The sequence below is a fragment of the Eurosta solidaginis genome, chromosome 1 (assembly GCF_040869045.1).
Source record: "Eurosta solidaginis isolate ZX-2024a chromosome 1, ASM4086904v1, whole genome shotgun sequence".
Taxonomy (NCBI): Eukaryota; Metazoa; Arthropoda; class Insecta; order Diptera; family Tephritidae; genus Eurosta; species Eurosta solidaginis.
This window is the reverse complement of record NC_090319.1, coordinates 276,143,168-276,169,086: the sequence shown is the minus strand read 5'-3', so window position 1 is coordinate 276,169,086 and position 25,919 is coordinate 276,143,168. Positions and strand designations below refer to the sequence as shown.

The 25,919-nt window shown below is 34.6% G+C and overlaps 1 protein-coding gene across 2 annotated transcripts in view; it reads left to right on the top strand.

Annotated features, from left to right (window-relative positions):
• Positions 1–25,919, top strand: part of LOC137237343 (acyl-CoA Delta-9 desaturase) — a 40,791-nt gene that overhangs the window by 12,854 nt on the left and 2,018 nt on the right. For both annotated transcript variants that reach the window (XM_067760866.1, XM_067760865.1), the window contains exons 2-4: positions 23,316–23,661; positions 23,740–24,076; positions 25,529–25,875. In XM_067760866.1, the coding sequence (XP_067616967.1) occupies positions 23,316–23,661; positions 23,740–24,076; positions 25,529–25,875 (1,030 nt within the window). The remainder of the gene's footprint in view (positions 1–23,315; positions 23,662–23,739; positions 24,077–25,528; positions 25,876–25,919) is intronic.

The window sequence follows — 25,919 nt, the reverse complement described above, 5'->3', positions numbered from 1 at the left end:
ATCCGCTTACAGATGCCGTTCGCTATAAAACATGTAGGTCCCGTCCCGCAATATTTGTAGCAAACTCCAAGGTAGCACGGCGCAAATTAGAAGCGGAGCTCGGCCTAAATCCCATCTGAGCTATATCGCGCTTCGTATTCATTTAATTACAGGTAAATCGGGTTTTTGGCCACCGTGGTGTGATGGTAGCGTGCTCCGCCTATCACACCGTATGCCATGGGTTCAACTCCCAGGCAGAACAACATCAAAATTTTAGAAATAAGATTTTTCAATTAGAAGAAAATTTTTCTAAGCGGGGTCGCCCCTCGGCAGTGTTTAGCAAGCACTCCGGGTGTATTTCTGCCATAAAAAGCTCTCAGTGAAAACTCATCTGCTTTGCAGATGCCGTTCGGAGTCGGCATTAAACATGTAGGTCCCGTCCGGCCAATTTGTAGGGAAAATCAAGAGGAGCACGACGCAAATTGGAAGAGAAGCTCGGCCTTAGATCTCTTCGGAGGTTATCGCGCCTTACATTTTTTTAAATCGGGTTTTTAAAACTTCAGTTATGAACTGAGTCCGGCAGAAATTCTCCCGTCATTTGGACGCTTCAACCATGGCTTCAAAGAAGCGAGCTTGCTCTCTGGCCTAACTCTACATATTTCGTAGAACTGCGTGATTCTAGTTGTTGCTTACTGGTTTATGAGAATAATAATTTGCCTCTTCGTGAGTATGGTGATCTCCATTTTCGCTGTTTTCAGGTGAATACTATGATAAATCATACACTCACTTTACTACTTAAGCGGCGCCAGCTTTCAATGTCGTGTTATTATTAAGGCAGTCACATCGTCTTCGAAAGAACGCGAAAAGTGCAGCCTGATATGTTCAAGTGAAGCCGACTGTCGTATATTTGAAGTTAGGGCCTAACCCGTGATTTGCTTTTTACAGTAAATACCAGTCTTTCAGGTAGCCTCTTGAAATATTAATGAAATATCGATACATTAATAGTTTTTCGAGCATACCGTCCGACTTGACTCTGTAGGAAGCATTTTTGCACTATCAGCCTTCCTTGATGAAGGTTACGGTTTTCTTAACTGTGTTACTTTAGCTTTGATAATGCCCCTGCTCAGAAATCATAACGGCTGTCTACATGGCATTAATTGCAAGGGACGGTGTCAGCCATTGGATATACCTTCCAAGGTTATATTCGAAAAGTCGAGTTTATATGCTATTAAAGGGCATTGTAATATAAATATATTTAGCCACTGCCATCAATTTGTCTAACGCTTTCATACAAAACACGTTTCAAGCATTTCATGACTCACAAAAAACGAAGGGAAAAATAAAGCAAAGATAATTAATACAAACATTACAAAATGTTTAACTTCCTGATTGGCCGGCGAATTTCGCATTGAGGAAGAAACTCAAACCAAAAATAATAAATATCGGCAAAATTGGTTATGAGTTCATAAATATGTACATAGACAAGTACATATATTTTCAGCGTTTCAGCTCAAGATGAATGGAAGGGGGCACCTGATAATCAAAGCAAAGACGTTTACTAAAGCTGAGACAATTGGGGCCTATGGAGAATGAAAAACTAAAATGCCACGTAGGTTTAACTACAATTTTTGATTTGAATGTTTAACTTGTAAATCAACTCAAATGAAATACGAGAAGGTAATTGACAGTTTTGGTTAGTGTCATAACGAAATACCGTAACATGCGCAGCATAACCAAGTGAAATGTAAAAGTTTAATGACGTCATGAATTGAATTCCGAACTTTATTCATGGCTGCATCCTCGTTTATTACCTTATAAATCATGAGTGTTTATGCTAAACTGATGCATAATAGTACTTTTTATTTGCTGGATTTTTGGTTAATTCACAAACACAAAAAAAAAAAACCCCAATTTATCACACGAACTCTGACATCACAAATTTACCACGCAGCTAGCCTACTTGCGTAGTTGATCTGTTTGTAAATAATAAAAAAATATAAGTAAGGCGCGATAATCTCCGAAGAGATCTAAGGCCGAGCTTCTCTTCCAATTTGCGTCGTGCTCCTCTTGATTTTCCCTACAAATTGGCCGGACGGGACCTACATGTTTTATACCGATTCCGAACGGCATCTGCAAGGCAGGCGAGTTTTCACTGAGAGCTTTTCATGGCAGAAATACACCCGGAGCGCTTGCCAAACACTGCCGAGGGGCGACCCCGCTTAGAAAAATTTTCTTCTAATTTAAAAACCTTATTTCTAAAATTTTGATGTTGCTTTGCCCGGGGTGCGAACCCAGGGCATACGGTGTGGTAGGCGGAGCACGCTACCATCACACCACGGTGGCCGCCAGTTGATCTGTTTGAATTCAGTAAATATTTGGGGGGGGGGGGGGGGGGAGAAGCAGTGCACGGACTTTACCAATTTAATGGTAGATCTAGCAACTTTTTAGCCCATTTTAATTTTCTACCACTTCCACCACCAAAGCCCAAAAATCTACCAACATTTGCCTTTGTAATTTCGAAGACGAAAAATTACACCTTTTGGAATATTTTGATGCAAAAAATATTCAATCTAGTCAAATGACAACGATTGTTCCCTTAGTTAAAGCTTTTACATTTCACAAGACTTCCATGGCAATTCTTAACATCGAATGGCGACCATTAATGTTATATGATAAGGAAAAAATAGAAAAGATATTATCCGACGATATTCTTACAGGATGGATAAAATTGGGAACTGAAAAGAGTCTTCTAGGAGAAAATTGGTTTGAAAGTCTGAGTGAATAAATGTGCTCCTTAGCAATATTACCTCACAGTAGTGCATAAACGACATAAAAACCAACAAGCGTAATGGATTACAAAATTTCAAGCATTTCCAATCAAATATTAATAAAAGAGTATTGTATCGGACGGACTTTATTTCAGCCTCCAACTGAATTAATAAGATTTTACAAAAAAATTTTAATTTGTAGAAGGTGATTTTGCTCCTTGTATCTAATAACACCCATATGGCACTAGATTTTTCTTTTGTTTTTTTTTTCTGACAATTTTTTTGTTGTTGAAAATTTGGTTTTTATTTTGAAAAATTTGTGCACAAATTCAAACAAGAAATAAAATTGTTTATGAAAGAAATGTAGTAGTCACCTACTCGCAAATATTTTCCTGCGCTATTTTCATCAGTTTTTTATGAATAATTGTGAACGAAAATAAAAAAGTTTTAAGTAAACGATAACATGCTAAAGTCGGTTATTTTGTAGCAGAAAATACTAGGTACATTGGAAAATTGTTGTTGTAATTAGACATATCGGTAATTTCCTTAGTATATCAAGCTCAAGATACAGGAAAAAAGCAAGTTTCATATAAGGGCTGATCACATTCAACACGGCGTCTACAGAGCAGAACCACAATAAAACAAGGCTTGACGACAACCGTACTTTGAAAGCGGCAGCCACCAATTGCAGTCATCCAGTGAGTTTTACAGCTCCGGCTCACGCTCAATTCCCACGGCAATGCTCTGGATCATTGAGAGACTTGAGAAGCAGATGTCGTGATATTTTCGCATACGTGAAATTTGATAGGCAGATGTCGCTGCTGTTTTTCATTTAACTCATATGGCGAAAGGCTAAGCAGCGACATCTATTTTTGAAAAAGTAGGTTTAATAAAGGCAGCGTTGCCAAACTAAAGACAAGTAATTAACAAATTGTCTGGCTCACAAATTGAACCACACTTCTATCTGGATTTATCTGGCTCAAATCGTTGTTGTTGCATTTACATTATTTATCTGGCTCAGGATTTTGCCACCGGATGATGGCTAATATAAATTAGAGTAAACAGTAGCGAAAAAATTAGAAAAAAATATTAATTATGTTTTAAAAACGCCCAAAGGAATGATTTTATCTTTTATTTTCTGTTATTTACTTCTATTTTAGTTTTTATTGACAAAATAAAAAGGACGTCACTCACTGTCGCTTCCCAAAAATAGAATTAGGTTTAATCTGGCTACAACAGCTGCCGTGATTGATTGTCGTACTGCTCTGTCGCGCCGAAAATATCGACGCTCATAAGAACATGCGTAAAAATAATATGACAGATGTGGCTGCTACACCGCGTGAATGTAGTCAGCCCTATAGGCATACGCTATGTATATACCATATATGTAATACTCCTATATTGCTACAAAAGGATAGGTACATTCCCAAACACCAGAGTGCCGATATATTGCTGTTTAAACGTTTTTGTTTTTGTATTCAATAATCGAATGTACCAAAATAACATTTCTTTCTTGTCACACTTATGCTGCTACAATCACAGAAATCTTGTCTTGTTTTTGGAATTCAAAACTCATTGCGAGCATTTTCTATTAGCAATAGCCATGTGTTTTTTTGCACGCGTATACGTTTCGTTTGCGCGTGAAAAAAACGCTTATCCTCGCTTAGATAATGCTTAGGAGACCCATCTAGCGGCAGTGGTTAAACAACTAGCTACAGCTACAGGGTGTCAAGCGGAGACACAACCCTCTGTTATATTTCTGGGTATAACATATAGCTGAATCAGATGTGATAGATAGTGGATGCGCATAGAATACATGGAATTAGTGCAGAAGGTGATACATGGACATATATTTCAGTTACATCTGAGTATAATGCGTATTGAAATTTAGTAGTACTAATTTTATGCGTAACAATTTCAAAGGTGCATTTAAATTTTGTCGCTTAGCAGTCCATATAAAGTTGAAGCGTAAACGTATATAGACGTGAAAAAAAACACAGCTAATAAATATAAGAGTATTACATATATGGTATATACAAATTTACATGATGTTTTTTGTTTTGTTACATGTTTTTAAAGTGTTATTTCCGTGAAATGTGCTTTATTTGTTTTACTATAAGATATGAATGGTTTTGTATAAATATAAAGTGTAGCTATTGTTTTCTTGGATAAAAAATCTTCCAACTTCTACCACTATTTTAATTTTTCGTCTACCAACATTCTCTTTTTAAAGGTCCGTGCACTGCGGAGAAGGGTTGCATGTAAATATCTTTTTTATATAACTGATGTTTTGCATTTTGAGAACATTTCCCTATAAATAAAAGGATCATTCGAATATGTTCAGATTTTCGATAGGTGTTCCAATCTAATTAAATGATTATTTGTAAAATTGTAATATGATAATTCAGAATAACCAAGTAGTTTGAATAGTCAAATATTTTTGAATAATCAAGCAATAATACACCATCAAATATTTTAATGATTATAATTCCGTTCACGCAGTAGTCGAACCTAACCAAATCAAAAGAAGTAAGGAAGTTTAAGTTCGGGTGAAACCGAACATTATATACCCAGCTGTACACTTGAAATGCTGTTGTTGTTTGTTTTGTGTGCTTAATAGTGTTACAAGGCTGCGCAATAATAAATATACATATGGTTCTATTATGGACTAATTTTTCTTCGAGTTATGGCTCCCGAAACATAGAAAATTGCTTAGTCGTAAAAGGGGTGGTGCCACGACCATTTTTTAAAATTGAAATTTTTCCTATTTATTGTTATAAATCCACTTGGGAAATGAAATACCCTTTATGTAGAGCTCTTTTTGCAAAGATATGGATTAATTTATTCGTCCACGACCCTTTTAAATACCTTTTATATAAAAGTGGCCGTGGTTCTTAACCGATTTCGTTAATTTTTCTTCAACGCATTCCTTATAGTAAAGGCAACCTCTCTGCTTTGTTGCGATAGGTTTAACGATTTTTGATTTATGATTAATAATATTTGTAAAATTGATTCTATCACAAGTGGGGGTTGCCGCGGCCATTTTAAATTTTTTTTCAAATTTTTATCAAGTTTCTCAATATCAGTCCACACGTCAAATTTCAACATTCTAGGTGTATTATTTACTAAATAATCAGGTTTTTTGTGTTTTCTAAAATGTTATATATATAAAAAGTGGGCGTGGTTATAACCCGATTTCGCTCATTTTCAATATCAATATATTCTGGGTTCAGGTAAGCTCGTGTACCAAATTTGGTGTAGATATCCAAATACTTACTCAAGTTATCGTGTTAACGGACAGACGGACAAAAGGACATGGCTAAATAAATTTTTTTTTCGATACTGATGATTTTGATATATGGAAGTATATATCTATCTCAATTCCTTTATACCTGTACAACCAACCGTTATCCAATCAAAATTATAATACCCTGTGTACAAGTACAGCTGGGTAATAAATCAATAACTGGGAATAATAGAAAATAATTGTTTAAAAATTTGAATTAGTCAAATAATTAACAGGACTAAATAAATGGTAGTACTCCAATAATTAAAATATTCATAAAACTAAAATTGAATAAAATATTTAACTAATTGAAGGGAACAGATAATGTATACGAATTTAAATTAAACAAATAATTGAAGCCACTAATACAATTTGCAGTATTCAGAAAACGAAAAAATAAATCGATGATTGAAAAGAGTAGAAAATAATTAATGGAGATAAAAATTTTAAATAACCAAATAATTGAAACGACTAATAAAATTACAGTACTCAAATAATTAAAACGTATCATATGCATAACAAAACGAATCAAATAATAACAAGTAATCAAATGAATAAAAACAAATTATTTATTAATATAATAGAAAAAAATTGGGATGTTTCCAAATCTAAATCTATAAAATAAAACTTGAAATGATTATAAAAATTTAAGCACTCGAATTAATAAAAATTATTATATAGCTGCAACGACTTAAATTAATGAAAATGAAAAAAGTAATAAAATGAACAAAAATAATTCAATAATTGCAAATAATAACAACTAATATAAGATATCAAAATAATGTAATTAATCAAAAAATTTAAATGGTTATAAACATTTAAGTTATCAAATTATTTTAAATAATCAAATAACAACAAGGAATCAAATATTCATAAGTAATTGAATGAATACAAAGAAATCAATAATTGCAAATAATATAAAAAAGTAAATATAGTTAAAAATAAAATTAATCAAACAGATAACAAATATAGTTAAAAATAAAATTAATCAAACAATAAAAACAATATAATATTTGAAAATAATCAAATAATAAGGGATAATCAATAAATCAAAGAAATCAAATAAGTTAAACGAATAAAATTTTAAAAGCAATAAAATAATTCATACAGAGTAATTTATTAAAAACAATAGAGTAAATAAAACCCAACAATTGATTAAAACAATTATTCTGTAATTTTTATTAGTAAATTGACGTAATTATTTTTTTGATTAATGACATATTGATTATTGGGTAGGGAAAAATTTAGTCATTAATATTGTCTATACCATCAAATAAAAAAAAATCATTAGTTGTAGACTTGTTTTTGAATTTGTTTGTTACTGAAGTGAAAACAATTTGGCAAACAAACTTTAATTTTGATCAGCGCTTCTGTGCGGCCTGATTGCATTGCTCATTCTAAAGCCATCTGCTTAACTGATAATCAAATTTCTGCCATTTTTCATTAAACAAATCAAAAGAAATTAACATGTAATTTCACAATGAATAAAAAGATTATGAGATTAGAACAGAAAGCGCAGTTCCCCCAGTTCGTTCGAAAAGTCGCTGACAGCTTTTCACACACTTCTAGGTATTTAGGGAATAGTATTTCATCAACATAGATATTAGCATATACACATACATATATATACGTACATATTGACATACCAATGCAAGTTGAAGTCGTATTGTTGTTCTTATTCTATGTGAGATATGATATTTGTTTAAAAGTAAATCACGTATGATTTACTTACAAAAATAGTAGAATTATAAATTATTCAAAGTTTTGCAGACCATAAGGAGCATAATAATAACAATAAAAAAATGAAATTATAAAAATTAAACTCAAGAGAAAAAAGTAAGTGCGAGCTACAAAAACGCATACGTCAACTCGAAATCAATCGATCAAATTGATTATTCACAATATGCACGCCAATTCGTTCGCTATTCTGCATATTGATATTTTCTAGTTTGTTGCGATCGAATTGGGAGGATGACAGCGTTTACTTTTGTATATATAAATATTCATATGCTACTTACATATATTAGATGTTTACGCCTATCACTTTATCGGCAGCGGTGGCGTGGGCGGCGCGCCGGAGTACGCCGGTGTTCTTACTTTAAAAAGCTTGATTTTTCTATTAAAAAAAATAATACTTAGGAAAGGTTTTATTTTTATATTTAAGGAAATTAACGTTTCGGCCATTTCGGAAAGATCCGGGATTTTTGCCTCAAAAACCCCCAGTTCGTTCAATAATTTTCAGGAGTAGCTCTTTGCGGAGGGCTTGTCGCTCGTTCACTTACTCCAGGGAGGCTTTGAACCTAACCCCGGTCTTTGGAAGGTACTGCTACGTCTGCTGAAAATAAATAGAGATACATAAAATGGTCACAGTTTTGTCTGCATATCTCGTGCAAAGCGTAGTTTCACCTGGGGTCAAATCCTAATAATCGTGGCGAACACAATTTCTTTAAATCATTTGTGGCTCCTTGCCGGTCACGCACAAAGGCGACCTACGGTTGCTATTAATGGTCTCTTAATACTAATGACCCTCGTGGCACAGAACGTATCCAGTTTTTTCGAGCTACAATTCCCGAACAGTAGCAATCCCAACCACCAGTCGCTACCACGCCTCATGATCCTCAAACCATATGCCAGCACAGAAGCTATAGGACTGCGGCTTCTAACTCATATGTACGTCGTCGACGTCACTTTCCTAGAAGCTCTTGGTGTAGTTCCGAAGACTTTCTAACTCACGTTTTTGTCGCGCTATGCTGCCGAGCTACACCAGAGAAACACCTTCAAACGTTAGGGAGTGACTATTCGGCCAAGGATGCCGCCCTCTAAATCATAAGCACTCTAAGTGGATGTCATTGCGTAACCATGGGTGAAAATCGTATAATCCTCTGCGCATCTACATAATTTTATACATTTTACAAGGACCCTGGATACAATTTTTTAAATCTAGACCAAAGTTTGCAGACGTTTGTGTTCACAACATTGATTTCAATAGTCTTCGTTAAATCAAAACGATATTTTAGAAAGGATGACCGCGTAGTTTCAGTTTTCAGACTAGTTCGACTGTCCACTACGTTAGGGTAGTAGCACACATGGTCATTAGTTCCATTGCCTTGGAAAAGCTTTTGCTTCACCACTTTGGGTGTTCTTGCGAAGGACAAAGCCTCACCTGGTAAATATATGTGACTACGTATTCACATTTGTAAAAGGAGCCGTAACGCGTAGGTTATATTTAAACTTGGTTGGTATGCTATAAACAATGTGATTCACTCCAAGGGACTAGTTTTGGATAGGGCCGCCAACCTTAGGAAATGTCAAACCGGGAGACTTGGGTGTTGAAGGATGAAGTGTGAAAATCAAATTTAACATTTCAGACGCTTTGTATAGTTTCGCAAATAAACAACAGGTGTTTAAATGTAAGCTCGAGTGATTTTCAAACCCTTCTCATACGTACATATATCCTCAACTTAATTATGAGGTAAGAATCATTTCAAATGAGTGTTAATGCCCCTAGAACCTACTAAAGGATTATGCATCACTGATTTCGCTTATTCCTTCAGCCAAGCGCAGTGCAAATTTTTTTTTTTAAAACGGCACCTTTTTTGGGTAATTTGCTTTTTTAACAACTTTATTATACAACTTTTCTTTTAGTGTTTTGTTTTAATAACTTGGTGAATTGGGTGATGCAAAGTCCGTGTTAAGCTGACATCGAAGTAGCAGTAAAGCGCATCCGTTGATACCACTTTCGACCATATCCGACCAATTTTCGACCATATCCGACCAATTTTCGACATGAACAATAAATGGCCTAAACAGTCGTAAACGAGTAGAAAATATAGTAGCTCGCCGGACGCCGCATCCGCCGCCGCCGAGCCGATATTTTTGAAATTCGACGGCGGCGTGCGAAAAACGACTAAAATCGGCAGCGGCGGCGGCGTTTATCGGCGGCGTATATCTCTACCACATATGCCTATAAAATCAAATGTTTAAGTGTAAGTAAATTCAAGAGCTAAGCGGAATCTACTAAACATCTACATAAGTAAACTGAAAAAAATAATTTGTAGTTACACCGCAACAAGCGAGAAACTCTTCATAATTAGTATTTATTGCATGCGCATGCGCAAAAGTGTATGAATCTTGAGCGCGTCTTGTCGATTTGTCTGTGGCGGCTTTGTCTATACCCATCATATTGGCATTAGTTTGGAGTGCCAGTGGCACGTTGACGTTATATGCGTCAGAGCTGTACACGTACGAAGTTTTATATATAAATATGTTTTGTTGGTATTTATTGGTTTTGATAGGATTTACTTATATGCTTTGGATGCTTAGTGGGGGGTGTAGGGGGCTTTGTTTGCTTGGATGTGGGAACCATAAGTTTTTAATTTTTTTATTTAAATTAAACGTGACCAGTTACTAGCTTTCAGTCAAAATAATATGCTTTAATTTTATTATTGGGTCAAACAAGCAGATTTCTTTCTTTACAGGGGATGTTGTCCGGTGAGCAAAATCTAAGGCATACTAAAAAACTTGGATTATTTTCTACTCGTTTCTATGCTTCCGCGGTTTCTTCAGGGAGACAGGTTTTATTTAAGGAGAAATCAAGTCAAAATTTTAATAATTTTTTTACATTGACATACTAAAACTAGTAGTTTTCAATTTATTTTTTATTAAAATATGCTTTTTTTTAAATTATGCTTTTAATACCCAGAAAACATTTCGTGTCAAAAATGACTCAAAAAGAAATTCTCATTCGTAGCTTTTACATTGATTTTGAGCATAGTGAATGTGAATGTGTTTTCCTTATAGCGATGGTCGTCCCATATAAGTTTAATTGACTGCATCATAAGGATTCGCTATGACTCCTAATAGGCTCATAAATATATCAATTATACGTTGATTTCATAGGACTCTTTTCGGTGTCATTTATGACGATACCTGAGCAATTATATTGCCGATTATCAGATCTACATTTTTGGGGCATTTGAAATGCAACTAATAGTCAGGATGAAACTCTAAGCGTTTCATAACAAGTCACGCCAGCCATCGATGTTTCGCGATAGATGACGCCAATTGGTAGTACAAATGGAGGTTAATTCTTCACCTTCCCTCTCCCAAAACAGTGGAAGTCTTTCCCTTCCCCTGCCTCCGACCTGCGGTCTCGACGGAAATACTTCCTTGGCCGCATCGTCTTCATCCATACGCATAACATGGACTATCTTCATATCTGCATAAAGCTCATACAGCTCATTATCATACCCCCCGTCGGCATCATGGACAGGTACATAAATCTTCTCTCCACACCGTCCACTTCTACGGGCAATATATCAGGACAGGTAGGATCAGCGACTTGTAGAGCGTGAGTTTTTTTCGTCGAGAGGAGACTTTACTTTTCAATTGCCTAATCAGTCCCACGTGGTTCTTGTCAGCAAGAGTTATTCTCCGTTTGATTTCGAAGTTGTCATTGTTTTAGCTGTTAATGATTCTTCGCCGAAAGACGAAATTCTTAACACTCTCGAAGTTGTGTCCGTGCGTTGATAACAGCAACAACTGCGTCTCGTCTTCAATTTTAAGCTTGTAAATTATGTGCCCAGCATTCTGAACGACTTCAAATGCATTTCCGCTGGACTACTGTGCGACGGTTTCTGCTCTTGTTGCGACAGTCATCACTCAAATACCGTGAATGAATGAATGGACGGGGTTGTTGATGCGGGTAGGTGTTTTGGTAAAACTGTTCATAGATAGATCCAAGCTGCGCGGAATAGTTAGGTGTGAAGTACTATGCTAAGAACTCGGTGTTATCCGGAAACTGCAGCGTCATCCAAGTCACCTCTGTAACTCTTTAGGAATATAACATCTACTCAGATAGTCAGGCGACTATTAAAGCGGTAACGGCTCTGCCACCGTGTGGTTGAGGTATGTGTGGTATTGCTTGACTTCACTTGCGATGGCATCCAACTACTTTTTGATAAAAATTATCTATATGCCATGCCGTTAGGATATCCCTGGCAACTGCCAGATCTCGTGTCCCGGTGAGGGACGGCGATTTGAACTTGTTCAGTGCTTGACACCACCTCTTTTCGCGTGTCGATATATTTCTTGCTCGTTGTTGACAGTGAGTGCTCGAGTTGTTTTTTGATCAAATTTTGTGAATTATACTTTTTATGTCCAGCTGTACTTGTACACAGGGTGTTATAACTTTGATTGGATAACGGTTGGTTGTACAGGTATAAGGGAATCGAGATAGATATAGATTTCCATATATCAAAATCATCAGTATCGAAAAAAAGTTTATTGAGCCATGTCCGTCCGTCCGTTCGTCTGTCCGTTAACACGATAAATTGAGTAAATATTGAAATATATTCACCAAATTTCGTACACGAGCTTATCTAGACCGAGAATAGATTGGCATTGAAAATGAGCTAAATCGGAAGATAACCACGCCCACTTTTTATATAGATATATAACATTTTGGAAAACAAAAAAACCTGATTATTTAGTAAATAATACACCTAGAATGTTGAATATTGACATGTGGACTTATATTAAGACTCTTGATTAAAGTTTGAACAAAAAATGGGCGTGGCACCGCCCACTTGTGATAAAATCAATTTTACAAATATTATTAATCATAAATCAAAAATCGGTATCGTAACAAAATTCGGCAGAGTGGTTGCCTTTAATATAAAGAATTCTTTCAAAAAAATTAACGAAATCGGTTAAGGACCACGCCCACTTTTATATAAAAGATTTTTAAGAGGGTTGTGGACGAATAAAATAAGCTATATCTTTGCAAAAAAGAGCTTTATATCAATGGTATTTGATTTCCCAAGTGGATTTATAAGAATAAATAGGAAAAGCTTGAAATTTAAAAAATGGGCGTGGCACCGCCCCTTTTATGGCTAAGCAATTTTCTATGTTTCGGGAGCCATAACTCGAAGAAAAGTTAGTTCAGAATAGAACATATGGTTATATATATTATTGCGCAGCCTTGTAACACTATTAAGCACACAAAACAAACAACAACAGCATTTCAAGTGTACAGCTGGGTATGTAATGTTCGGTTTCACCCGAACTTAGACTTCCTTACTTGTGTTTTATTATTTTCGATAATTTAAGAAAAACTTCTGTGAATTGGCGGTTTTAAACTATAGAAAGCAATCCCAAAAACTTTTTGAAAAAATTTCGAAAATTGTATAAGAATTTCGTAATTTTTATTTTCAGTTTTCAGAATTTTTTTGAGTATGCAGTTTTGTAGCCCAATCAATTTAAGTCTAACGAAGCGCAAATTAGAGGTCTCTAGAAATTTGAATTGAGTTTTACTTTTTGTATGGGAGAGAATCTAAAACACCCTTTGGCTAAAATTTTGTCAAGAATCAACGCAAATTTTGAGAAACCTAGAATTTTAGCCTAGATTTTTTGGGCTACAAATCTGCATGATAAAAAGAATATAAGAACTTAAAAAGAGAAATACGAAATTTTTAAAAACGATTTTGAGATTAGTTTGCATAGTTTTAATAAGAAATTTCATGGTAATTTCTTTTTAAATTATTGAAAATAAAATAAAAAAATTCAATGTGCTCAAAAATGCTAAAATATTAAAAACCACATAATGATGGAAAAATATTCCTTTACCAATATATTGAAGTCTTCAAACTTGAGAGCCGCATTCTTCTAATTTTTCACATGACAATCTGACTTTTTCCGAATGGAACACCCGATTCTTTGGCTTGAACTCGAAAGCAACCTTCAGCGAAAGATTAAGAGAAAAGTTTTTTAAAGTACCGAAAAAAATTGCGCCAACTCCTTGGTTCCACAAAAGTTTTTGTTGTTATTATTTTATCACTACAACCAACAATTGTTATGCTTAAACTTTGCGTAGTGATCTTCAGTATTAGATATAATTGAGTACATATTTGCTATGAGCACAAATAATTTTTGAGTATAAATAATATTTTCAATGGACAGAGCAACATAATGATAACAAAAACTTGCTAGAATACTCTAATATATGTTTGTATACATTGCTACAAATATTTGGACATATACATATGCGTCCATACGTAATATATATTAATTATATACGTAACTATCTAAATATATCTAGACAAATATATATACATAAATTCTATGACATGGTACAATGTCTATTACTGAAACCATTTGATGGCTGATGCATGATATAAATACAAAATAAAACAAGTAAAGGTTTCTAAGTTCGGGTGTGACCAAACATTATATACTCAGCGTGAGCTTCAATTGTACATTTCATTTCAGATAAATTACTTTTCTACATAACACGTGGCACCGCCCGTTTAAAAAAATGTCTCCCAATTTCCTCTTACAATAAAATTTGATAAGTGAAATATCATTGACTCAAAACAATTTTTTACTAAGTTATATCTTATTATTCTAGTCTACGACCCTTTTAAGTTTGTTTTATATCTAAGTTGTCGTGGTCTTTAACTGATCCCGTCCATTTTTACTAGAAATATTTTCTGCTATAAGAAAAATATTTGTGCAAAATTTCATTACGATATGTTAATTTTTCTTCGAGTTAAGGCTCCCGAACCATAGAAAATTTCTTTGTCATAAAAAGGGCGGTGCCACCCCCATTTTAAAAACTTTTAGTGTTTTCCAATTTAATGTTATAATTCAATTTAGAAAGTAAAATTCTATTGATACAAAGCTCTTTTTCGCTAAGATATTGCTTATTATTTTCGTCTACGACCCTTTTAAAAATCGTTTATATAAAAGTGGGCGTGGTCTTTAACCGAACTCGTCCATTCTTTCTAGAAATATTTCCTGCTATGGGGAAAATCTGTGTACCCAATTTTATTACGATCCGTTAATTTTTCTTCAAGTTATGGCTCCCGAAAGATAGAAAATTGCTTAGTCATAAAAGGGGCGGCGTCACGCCCATTTTTTTTAATTTAAAGTTTTTCTATTTATTGTTATAAATAAACTTGGATACAATTGATATAAAGCTCTTTTTATGCAAAGATATAGCTTATTTTATACGTCCACGACCCTTTTAAAAATCTTTTATATAAAACTGGGCGTGGTCCTTAACCGATTTCGTTAATTTTTCTTCAAAGCGTTCCTTATAGTAAAGACAACCTCTCTGCCGAATTTTGTTACGATAGGTTTAACGGTTTTTGATTTATGATTAATAATATTTGTAAAATTAATTTTATCACAAGTGGGCGGTGCCATGCCAATTTTTCAGAAACTCAATGTTAGTTCACATATCAAATTTCAACATTCTATGTGTATTATTTACTAAATAATCCGGTTTTTTGTGTTTTCCAAAATGTTTTATATATAAAAAGTGAGCGTGGTTATCATCCGATTTCGCTCATTTTCAATACCAATCTATTCTGGGTGCAGGTAAGCTCGTGTACCAAATTTGGTGAAAATATCTCATAATTTACTCAAGTTATCGTGTTAGCGGCGGACGGACATGGCTCAATCAAATTTTTGTTCGATAATGATGATTTTGATATATGGAGTTCTATATCTATCTCGATTCTTTTATACCTGTACAACCAATCGTTATCCAATCAAAGTTAATATACTCTGTGAGCAAAGCACGCTGAGTATAATTAGACAATGATGAGGTACATTAGTCGCGTGTATATATGTATGTTATTATGTGTCTATTTACAGCCTAATAAGAGGTGCATGCGTAATCATCAGGGCTTTTCAATGTAGATTGTATGAATAACTTATTCATGATACCATGGTGACACCGGCGCCTTATTAAAAAATTTTAAATACCAATTGATATCGAGTTGACATTTACTTCGAAATTGAATGACATATATAGCAGCGGAGTTGGCATATTAAAGTCGTAGGCATGTAATGATGAGGTTGTTGCCCTCTTAAGTATCAAAATTTGAATTAGAGAGTTTATATTCTATAAGAAGTCGGGCTTCATCGTCATTGTCTATATTTGATATTTAACTGTCTAGATGTTTTTCGCTATAAACCAAGCCAGTACGAGACATCAAATGAAGCTAAGCCCTCGACCACGCTTATTTTAATTTTGTGTGCTGCGAAGGAGGCAACGGATGGGGATACTTCTGGAATAGAGGGCTTTAGCTAGATGTGTAGGAAGTCCATATTTAAACGTTTTTTTTTTTTTTTGTTATTTTAAGTCAGCATATTAATATTCGTCATACCTGATGGCCGCCTACCACACCGAAGATCCTGTGTTCAAATCCTGGGAAAAGCAGCACCAAGAAATTTGTAATAAATTTTTCTAATCGGGAACTTCCCTCGGCAGAGATTTGGCTAACACTCGCAGTGTATTTCTGCCATGGAAAGCTTCCAAGTGAAAACTTGTCTTCCTTGCAGATGCGGTTCGGAATCGGCGTGGCCACCATCCCGCCAATTTGTAGGGAAAACTAAAGAAGGAGCAGAACGCAAATTAGAAGAGAAGTTCGACTTAAACTCGTAGGTTATCGCGCATTACTTTTATTTATTTTTTAAGTACAAATTCTAAGTCTCTCAAATTGGTCGCCTTAATCTCATCTCTTTCTCTCTGTTAATTTCTCACTTCACTTCTTTTTTTCTGCCCTCCGCTTCTTCTTACTGTTCCTTTTTCGTTGGTTCTTTTAATATTTCCTGCTCCGTTTCTTCTTCTGCTTCTTTATCTTCCCCTTTTTCTTACACGATTTTATGTTCCTTTTCATATCCCTAATCTTATTCTTCTGCCTATTAGTCTTTCTATTAATATTACTACCTTATTCTGTTCATATTCTTATTTACATACCTATAAGTGTTCCTATTCCTATTTCTCTTCCTACTTCAATTTTCTTTTCTATTCCTTCTCCTATTCCTATTTCTATTTCTTTTGCTATTGCCTTCCTGTTACTATTCCTATTCCTATCCCTTTTCCCACTCCCATTCCTATTCCTATTCTTATTCCCATTCCTATTCCTTTTACTATTCCTATTGATATTCCTACTCCTATTGCTATTCTTATTCCTATTCCTACCCCCATTACTATTCTTATTCCTATTCCTACCCCCATTCCTATTCTTATTCCTATTCCTATTTCTATTTCTATTTGTATCCCTATTCCTATTCCTATTCTTATACCTATTACTATTCCTATTCCTATTCCCATTCCAATTTCTATTACTATTGATATTCGTATTCCAAATCCTATTTCTGTTACTATTCCTATTCCCATTCCTACTCCTATTCCTAATCCAATTTCTATTCCTATTCTTATTACTATTCCTATCCTTAATCTTTTTCCTGTTCCTGTTGCTATTTCTATTCCTATTCCCATTCCAATCCTTATTGCTATTGCTATTCCTGCTTCTGTTCCTATACCTATTCCTGCTCCTGCTCCTATCCCTATTCCTATTAATTTTCCTATTACTATTAATTATTCCTATTCCTATTTTTATTCATATTCCCATTTCTATTCGCATTCCTATTCCTACTCCTATTCCTTTTCCAATTACTATTCCTATGTCTATTCCTATTCCTATTACTATTTCTATTCATATTCCTATTCCATTTCCTATTCCTATTGCCTTTCCTATTCCTTTACTATTCCTATTTCTATTTCTACTCCTATTCCTATTCCTTCAAAACTATACGATTTCTATACACAAAATTTTAACCAAATCGTGTAGTGATTTTCAAGATGATAGATAATCTTGTTAAAACATAGATTAGTTATTACATAAATACATACAGTGTATAAACATTATAAAAACGAGTTGTGTTTATCAATTATCAATTAAAGTAGCTGTACAAAATTTAATAAAAAATCGAACAAAAAAAACTTAAAAACTTAATTCAACGAAAAATCGAAGAATGGCAATTGCAATGTGATAAAGTAGCAGTGGAGAAGGGAAACCACGTATCTTAGAATGTTAGCTATGATTCTTCATATCAAAGAGTGGAATAACTTGCGCTGCTGCTAACAAGGAGGGGTTTGGCAACGTTTGAGGGGAGGTGATAGAAACTAAAGACCTCGCAACTCGTTTTCAATAAATTATTAATACAAAAATACTTAAGCCGGTATATTCACGTCAATGTGTATGTGCTAGTAATTTGCGGTACATAATTTTTATTCAATAAAAACATTCTATAGAAATAAACTTGACCTAGAAAATAGTGCCAATATTTTTAAGTAAGCAAAAAACCGCACCACACATACATTTTTGTATGAAAATGATTAAAACGAGTATGACCATAATGGGTATATGAAGAAAATCTAAAAGAGAGTTGATAAAATTCAATTTAATTTTTAGAAAAATTAAAAAAAAAGCACAAAATATTGATGTTATAAACAATTTCTTTTGAGAGTTAATTTAGTATTTATATGAGAATAAATGCAATATTTTTACAGCATACCTTATCGTACACAACACCCTGTATTTACTACATTTCAGTTAATGTACTTACGCAAATACTCAATTGAATGCCCACTACTGATGCATTGCCACATAATTGTTTGTCGTTTTTTTTTTAATGCCAATGCTACAGTTGCAACAGATGCATTACGAACTTCATCTTACAAGCTAACGTTCAAGGTCGGCGGTGGTAATTTTGCACATAAACATATCCACACATACCTATTAAGCATCATTTGCGTTGCTCAATGTCAAGTCCATCAATTCGCAGTAGCCGCTTTGATGTTGCCAACAAAGTCCAAGTATTTATTTGTGAGCAAAGCTCGTCACAGCATTTTGTTTTCGACGGATTTTAAGTTCACTTTCATGGCTAACAATCTTTCAATGATATGCCTAGAACTTGTTTATTGAAGAAGTTTAGCAAATATAATGAGTTTTGAAAGTTGAATGGTTATTGAATCTGCATTTTGTGTTATAAAAATTTTGTTTGTTCTTTTATGATCTTAAAATTAGTAATAATGGAGTATCTAATATAATTGGTGAAATGATAGGTGAAGGTAGGTATAAAGCACATCTTAATACGATAATTGTTTAAAAGAAAATTCAAAAGACTTAAGCAACGAACTTGATTTTAACTGCGCCTTGATTTTTTTGTTTATTCCGAGAAAAATTATATAGGTACGAGCAAGCCCGCAAATGTTGTTCTGCCCTAACTTTGGACTCTCTGCATGCACTTTAAGAAATTTTGTCTCTTACTCCCCCTCCCTCTCTCTCTCCCTTTTCCCCTTCCTTTTGTTTGCTTTTCCATCTCCTTGAAGACATAAATTGATTGGGCTACAAAACTGCATATTCAAACAAATTCAGAGAACTCCAAAAAAAAGTTCGAAATTGTCGTAAAATTTCTCAAATTTTCGAATTTTTCCGAAAATGGTTTTCAGAAAAGTTACAGTTACAAAATTATTAGAAGTTTTTTTTCTCAAAATATCGAAAAAAAGAATTTAAATGATAAAATTTGATAAAAATTGCCACTACTATTTTTCTGTTCGCTACTGTTTATATACTTCTTATGATGAGGTTACCCTTTACAAGAGGGACTCCATGTGGAGGAGAGAACGTAGAAAGCATCCTTTACTTAGGTTTTCCATTTACCGCAATAGTCCCAATAAGAGAGGTAAAAGGGACATACATGCATACTCAAAGGGGAATGGTCGTGAAATCGTGATCTCTTCCTTGGAACATTGCTACGTTGCGTTGGGTGTGAAATAGGCAATTCACAATATTTGTTATTTTTTCCTTCTCTATGACCTGCTTTGGTGGCAGCGCCTAGAGCTTTTTTCGCTTCCTAGTTCGCTTTCGCCATTCCCAGAGAATCAAGTATGCCACGTGAGTGTTGTTCGTTTGGCACCCTATGGAATATTTTCTGCTGCTTCATAATTTCGTTGTTCTATCTTATACCTGTTTTTGCCCCTCCATATTCCTCTACGTGGCAAATAGACACTGCAAGCGTGACAAAACCAACGCATTATCTATTCAAGTGCTTCTGAAGCATTTGCACTATTGATTATTTGTCGGTAATTCTCTAGTACCGAAGCGGAGAACGTGGCAGAGTCCAACTTGAATGCGTCCAGTGGCAATGTTTTGCGTGACCCGTTCTGTATCTACCTCTGATCGGAATCATTAAGTTCGAAAATGATGTAGTTGTGATCGCTGAAGTTTTGGTCTGTTATAGCTCTCCATCAAACAACGGTCGGCTGCAAGCTTTTGGAAACTTATGCTATTTCGGGAATCAAGTATCCAAATCCCTGCCATCGGTATATTGCGGTCCCAATAGTGTTGACTACGGTCAAACCGAGCTTAGCTGACATCTCAAGGATAAACGTTTTCGTGTGTTTGTCTGCAGCAAAAATTGGGTCACTATTTAATTCCTTCAGGTCATCTTCAATAATTGCAAGCATGCCCCTAAAGGTTGGAATGGGGTCATTCGGGAACAACTGGCAGCTGACAGCTGTGGCAATAGTCGTAGTTACATGGACGTAACCTTGCGCGATAAAACGGTTCACAACATTGACATTAGCATCCGCTATCCAGTTTATGGCTGTGCCTTTTTTTCTATATACCAATCACTTGCTACTCTACAGGGTTCGATGATGATTACGCAGTTGGCCTTGTGATCAAAGGCTGATTGCTGTAGTAGCTCATTAGCAAGCCTGCCTCGGCTTAGATTATCTTGAAAAAACTTGAAACTTAAGAAAACTAATTACTAGTAGGAACTTCATTCCGTAATTCAAAGATCATATGATAACTGCATCATTACAATTCTTTTCTGGCTCTAACGTTATTTAGTTCGGTTGCATGTGTCCAGCACCACTCTGTTGAAGGATATGGGCAATAAGCGCATGCGAATTATCTCTTTCTGGTGAAAGGAATGAAAATGATGTTGTGATGGCTTGGCCTACACTTCCACACGACCCTTTCGTCAGACGCAGTGCTCTTTGAAAAATTATCGAGAAAGTGCCTTGAATTTCCTTTTTGCAATTACGTAGAAGTTTTCCGAGCTACCCTTAGTACTTTTAAGCTCTTCAAATGTTCTAACACGTCAAGCACTGTAGTATCGGTACTACGTTTTTGAAACAGCTTCTCTCCATTAAGGAAAAAAGGAGAAATTCATAAGATTTAAGCAACAAACCTGCAATTACTGTTTGATCTAATAATGTAGTGTCTAAATACGAAAGACTCAAACAACGAACTTTGTTCATACAAAATTACCAAACCCATTTTTTCAAATATATTTTTAATAAATATAAATACTGCACTTTGAAGGAAAATAATGAACTAAATAATTTTAGAAATCAATAAATATTTAGAGAAATAAAATTAATTATTTATTGCACTGGTACGGAATTAAAAAAAGTAACATTTGGGTTCTTTTTTATTTCGTTCATAAAATATTTATATTTTTTTCTTATTTCGTTTAAATTCTTGCCAGAATTTGATACTAAAACTAACTTTAGGACTTATTTAAATATAAAAAAGCTGCACGCCCTGCTATTTTACACGTTTCATAAAGAATTAGCAACTCACCGGTGTTTCTTATGCGCACTGAGTATATGAATTTACTACTATTAATACGAAAATAAAAATTGTAAATAGAAAAAGAACAAAATTTCATAGCCTGACAAGAATATTATATGAGAAATATTCTGCGTAAGTTCAGTCAAGTCAGACTATAAAACGTTTAGAACATATTTGGTAGTCAATGGAGGAAGTCATAGACATACATAAACCGAATTGGTAACGGCTTCAAGGCGAAAATTTGTGGTTGACGACGAAATTGGAAATTATATGGTTAGAACGTAGAGAATATGCTTTCTTGAATATATTTTTATTTTTATATATGTAGACATATGCATGTAAATGTTGGAGGAGGACGGTGATGATGCGTTTATAATTTAGGATTTTATTTTATTTATTTTCAGTGGATATACATTTAAGTATGACAGTTTCCGATATTTGTGTATACATTCCCTTAAGACAAAATATAACTCAAATTAATTAAAAAACGCGATGTACCTCCGAGGAGGTTGAAAATATCCTCAGTGATAAAACCTTAACAATAAATCCCCCAATAGAGTACAATATTTACCTACCAAATTTTATTAGAAAATTTATATTAAAACGATGTGTGAACAAAAATACAAATAGGTGGCAATCTTGTTGAAAATCATAATCCAATACCACCTCGGTAAAAGGGGTTAGAGTATTCAAAACTTTAATGGCTTAAAGCATTTTCGAGATATTGTCGGCCACGCAAAGAAAAATATATAATTGTTCTTTGTGGGAATACTTCTTTAAATACCTTATAAATATCATAAAATATCCTCAGTAGCAAAAGCGAAAAAAAGCTCTAGAACAAAATATTTACTAAAAAATTGGGTAAGAAAATTTCAATTGCAATAACACGTGAGATACTTTTCGTTCGATATTCATATTCATATCTCCACGTGATATCTAAACAACTTTCAAACAAGTGGCAACATTGTAAAAACGTTCCAAGTGGGAACACCTAGTTTCCAATTAAAATATTTATCATCAAATTTTATTAGCAGTGAGATGCCTTGCATTCGATACCAATATTGATAAGTTCCGTATGATTTAAAGATAAAAATTCAAATAAGTGGCTACTTTATAAAACCAAGGAAAGAGATATATGAGTGTATCGAATTACTACATTACTACATATAATATTTTACTAAAAAGGCTTAACTTATTTCCAAAACAATAGCATTAATTCAATAGAATAAGTAAAAAAAGTAAAGATGATAACCCTAGAAGGTAATCATAGTTAGAAATATTTTTTTTTGAAATACAGCGTGAAATATCTTTCGCGTCTCATATTGGCAACGCTGACCCATAAAGGTATGAAAATTAAAATAGGAATCAGCCTTAGATAGCACTAACAATAGCAACACCTGGTAGCAACCCCACCTAATATTAATTTTGTAGCACTGCGGGGGAAATATTTTTTTTTTGAACCATCCTGTCCGTGAGGTCCTCGCATAGACGTACCCTTGTCCACAATGTACACCTTATTAACTTTTCAATTTCAAATAGGTGGCAACCATGGAATTTCAAATAGGCGCAAACCTTGGAAAAATATAAAAATCAGGTGGCAACCCCGCTTAATAATAATTTCGTTACAATTCGCCGTAAAATAATTTTCCTATACCATCCGTATTGCTATATCTTATTAACTTGTTAAAATTTAAATTAGGTGGCAACTTTCTTGAACAGTCTTTGTTGCAAAATTTAAGCAAAAAGTTGAAATATAAAATTATTTTTTAATTAAGTAAACAAAAATTAATTACATAGCCTTAACTTAACCATAATCTTCGCACTTCTTTTTACTTACAGATGGCTCCAAATTTAATTGGCAGTACTTTTCTTATCGCCGAAACGGCCATAACAAATAATGACGCCAACAACAACAAACAAGCAACATTAGCTCAAACCACATGTAAAACGAGCAACAATGATCGTGTACCCAATCAGGGTGAACCAGCAGCATTAATGCGTCAAAATGCTGCAAAGCCACAAGCACAACTACAACTACAAACCAAAACCGAAACACCCACACACAAACCATACAAATTGGAAATTGTTTGGTTCAATGTTATGTTGTTTGTAGTGTTGCATTCGATGGCATTTTATGGCATTTATTTAATATATGCTGAGAATGCTTATTTAGAATTTGTAATTTGTAAGTATAGCTGTATATTTTGTGCATTTCATTTAATAAATATATTTTTCTACTTCTTTCTTCTCTTCCCCTTTATAGCCTACTTGTACGCTATGTTAGGCGGTTTGGGCATTACAGCTGGTGTACATCGTTTGTGGTCACATCGCGCCTATAAAGCTAGATTGCCATTACGTATTTTCCTTATGCTTTGTCAATCGCTCGCTTTTCAGAATAGCATTTACGAATGGTGTCGCGATCATCGTGTTCATCATAAATTTACTGATACAAATGCTGATCCTCACAATTCGGGACGTGGTTTCTTCTTTGCTCATATGGGTTGGTTGATGTGCAAGAAACATTCGGATGTTACAGAACGTGGCAAAAATGTTGATATGAGTGATATTTTAGCCGATCCTGTAGTTAGATTCCAAAAGAAGTGAGTATTAATTTGAATAATTTTTATTTGACCAATTTACTTGATCAAAATTCAAAAGAAAACGAACTCGAGCTTAGTGGTGTTCTCTCACATGGTATAATGATGTTTAGCTTGTTCTATATGTGTTTGTGTGCATGTACTAGGTTAGAGATGGGTGGATGGATAGTCAATTCCTTACTCGGTGGCTCGTCTCGTTAAACATTTTCGGAGATATAGCACCAGAAACTTCAAATTTGCATTGGAAGTGCCACGGAAAATGGTTCGTATTAGTGAAAAATCTTTTAAGAGGGTCGTCAACATAACGGATGCTTGTAGTAAATGAAATATTCAAAACCTTTGAAGTTAAAGTAGGGCAGGCGCGTATCCCTTGACATAATTATACTCATCGCAGGTGAATTCCTTCTCACAGCTAGTGACGTCATGGCATTCGCGATGGGCACGCAAAAAAGCGATGCGAAAATCCGATATCTCCACAAACACCTTTGAAAAAATAATCCAAAGACTTCGAAAAGGAGCTTTATTTACAGCAGCGGACAAAAAATTGCGTAGGCAATTTTTATCAAAATTCTTCTATTTTTTTGTTTCGGATAATTTAAAAAAAAATTGTATGACCTTTGTAGCTAAAACTATGCAAATCATTCTCCAAAACATTTTCGAAAAAATTCGTAGAAAATCAGAAGAATCCTTTGGAAAAATTGTAAAAAATCAATGCAATTTTGAGGGACCAATCAATTGTACTTTAAAGTGAAAATCAAAAAAAAAAAAAAAAAACTAAAAAAAACTTCTGAAAACTCTTGATAAAATGGTCAAAAGTTTTGTAAAACTTCCTCGCATTTTAGAAATCTTTGTTAACACATACTACTACAAAAAAAGTTGCATTTGTTCTGCCGGCGTTGTGCTGATCAAAATTATCAAAAGTAGAAGTGAAGAATAACTTGGGAATACAAATCATCAGAACCCAGTGACTAAAACCCCTGCGCCTTATTAACACCCAATGGGTTAGGGGGCTTCAAATATACCCGTGGGAGGTATCCCCGGATTAAGAGGCGCCTAACATTCCAAATTGATTCAAGCAGATGTGTAGCACAACCGTTTCAAGAGGTTGCCAGTGTAATATATAGATTCTCCAACCCAATTTCCAACCTCACCCACCCGTGGCGAATCGTGTTTCTTTAACACCCGAGACTCTGGCGACCCCAAGTTCCTCATGGATCTAGAAGGTTGGAGGGGGGGGGATGTTCTAGAGGGTTTCATGTGGTCAAAGTAAATCGTTTCCGAGTTCGTTGGGCTAGTACATTATTGGTGCTTGTTGCCGGAAGGTACTGGATCTGCAACCGGCAAAGGACCAACAACATCGATAATACTCCCCAAGGCCTATCGCTACAACAACATCAACAATAACCCCGGCTCCACTAACCACTATATTTTTTTATCTTTTCTCCACCCAAATAGATACTATTTCCTTGTCATGCCAATTTGCTGTTTTGTTATACCTGCAATCATCCCCTACTTCGTGCTTGGATCTTCGCTAAAAGTATGCTTCTTCGTTTGCTCAATGTTACGTTATACGATCTCATTGCATGCCACTTGGTTGGTTAACAGCGCCGCACATTTCTATGGCATGAGACCATATGAGAAGAATATCAGTTCGGTTGATAGCAAAGCCGTTGCAATTATTGCATTCGGCGAGGGATGGCATAACTATCATCATGTCTTCCCATGGGATTACAAAGCTGGAGAATTGGGTACCTATCAATATAATTGGACGACAGCCTTCTTGGATTTCATGGCTTATATTGGTAAGTTGACAATAGTTTTAAACATTTGTGTATACAAAAACAAA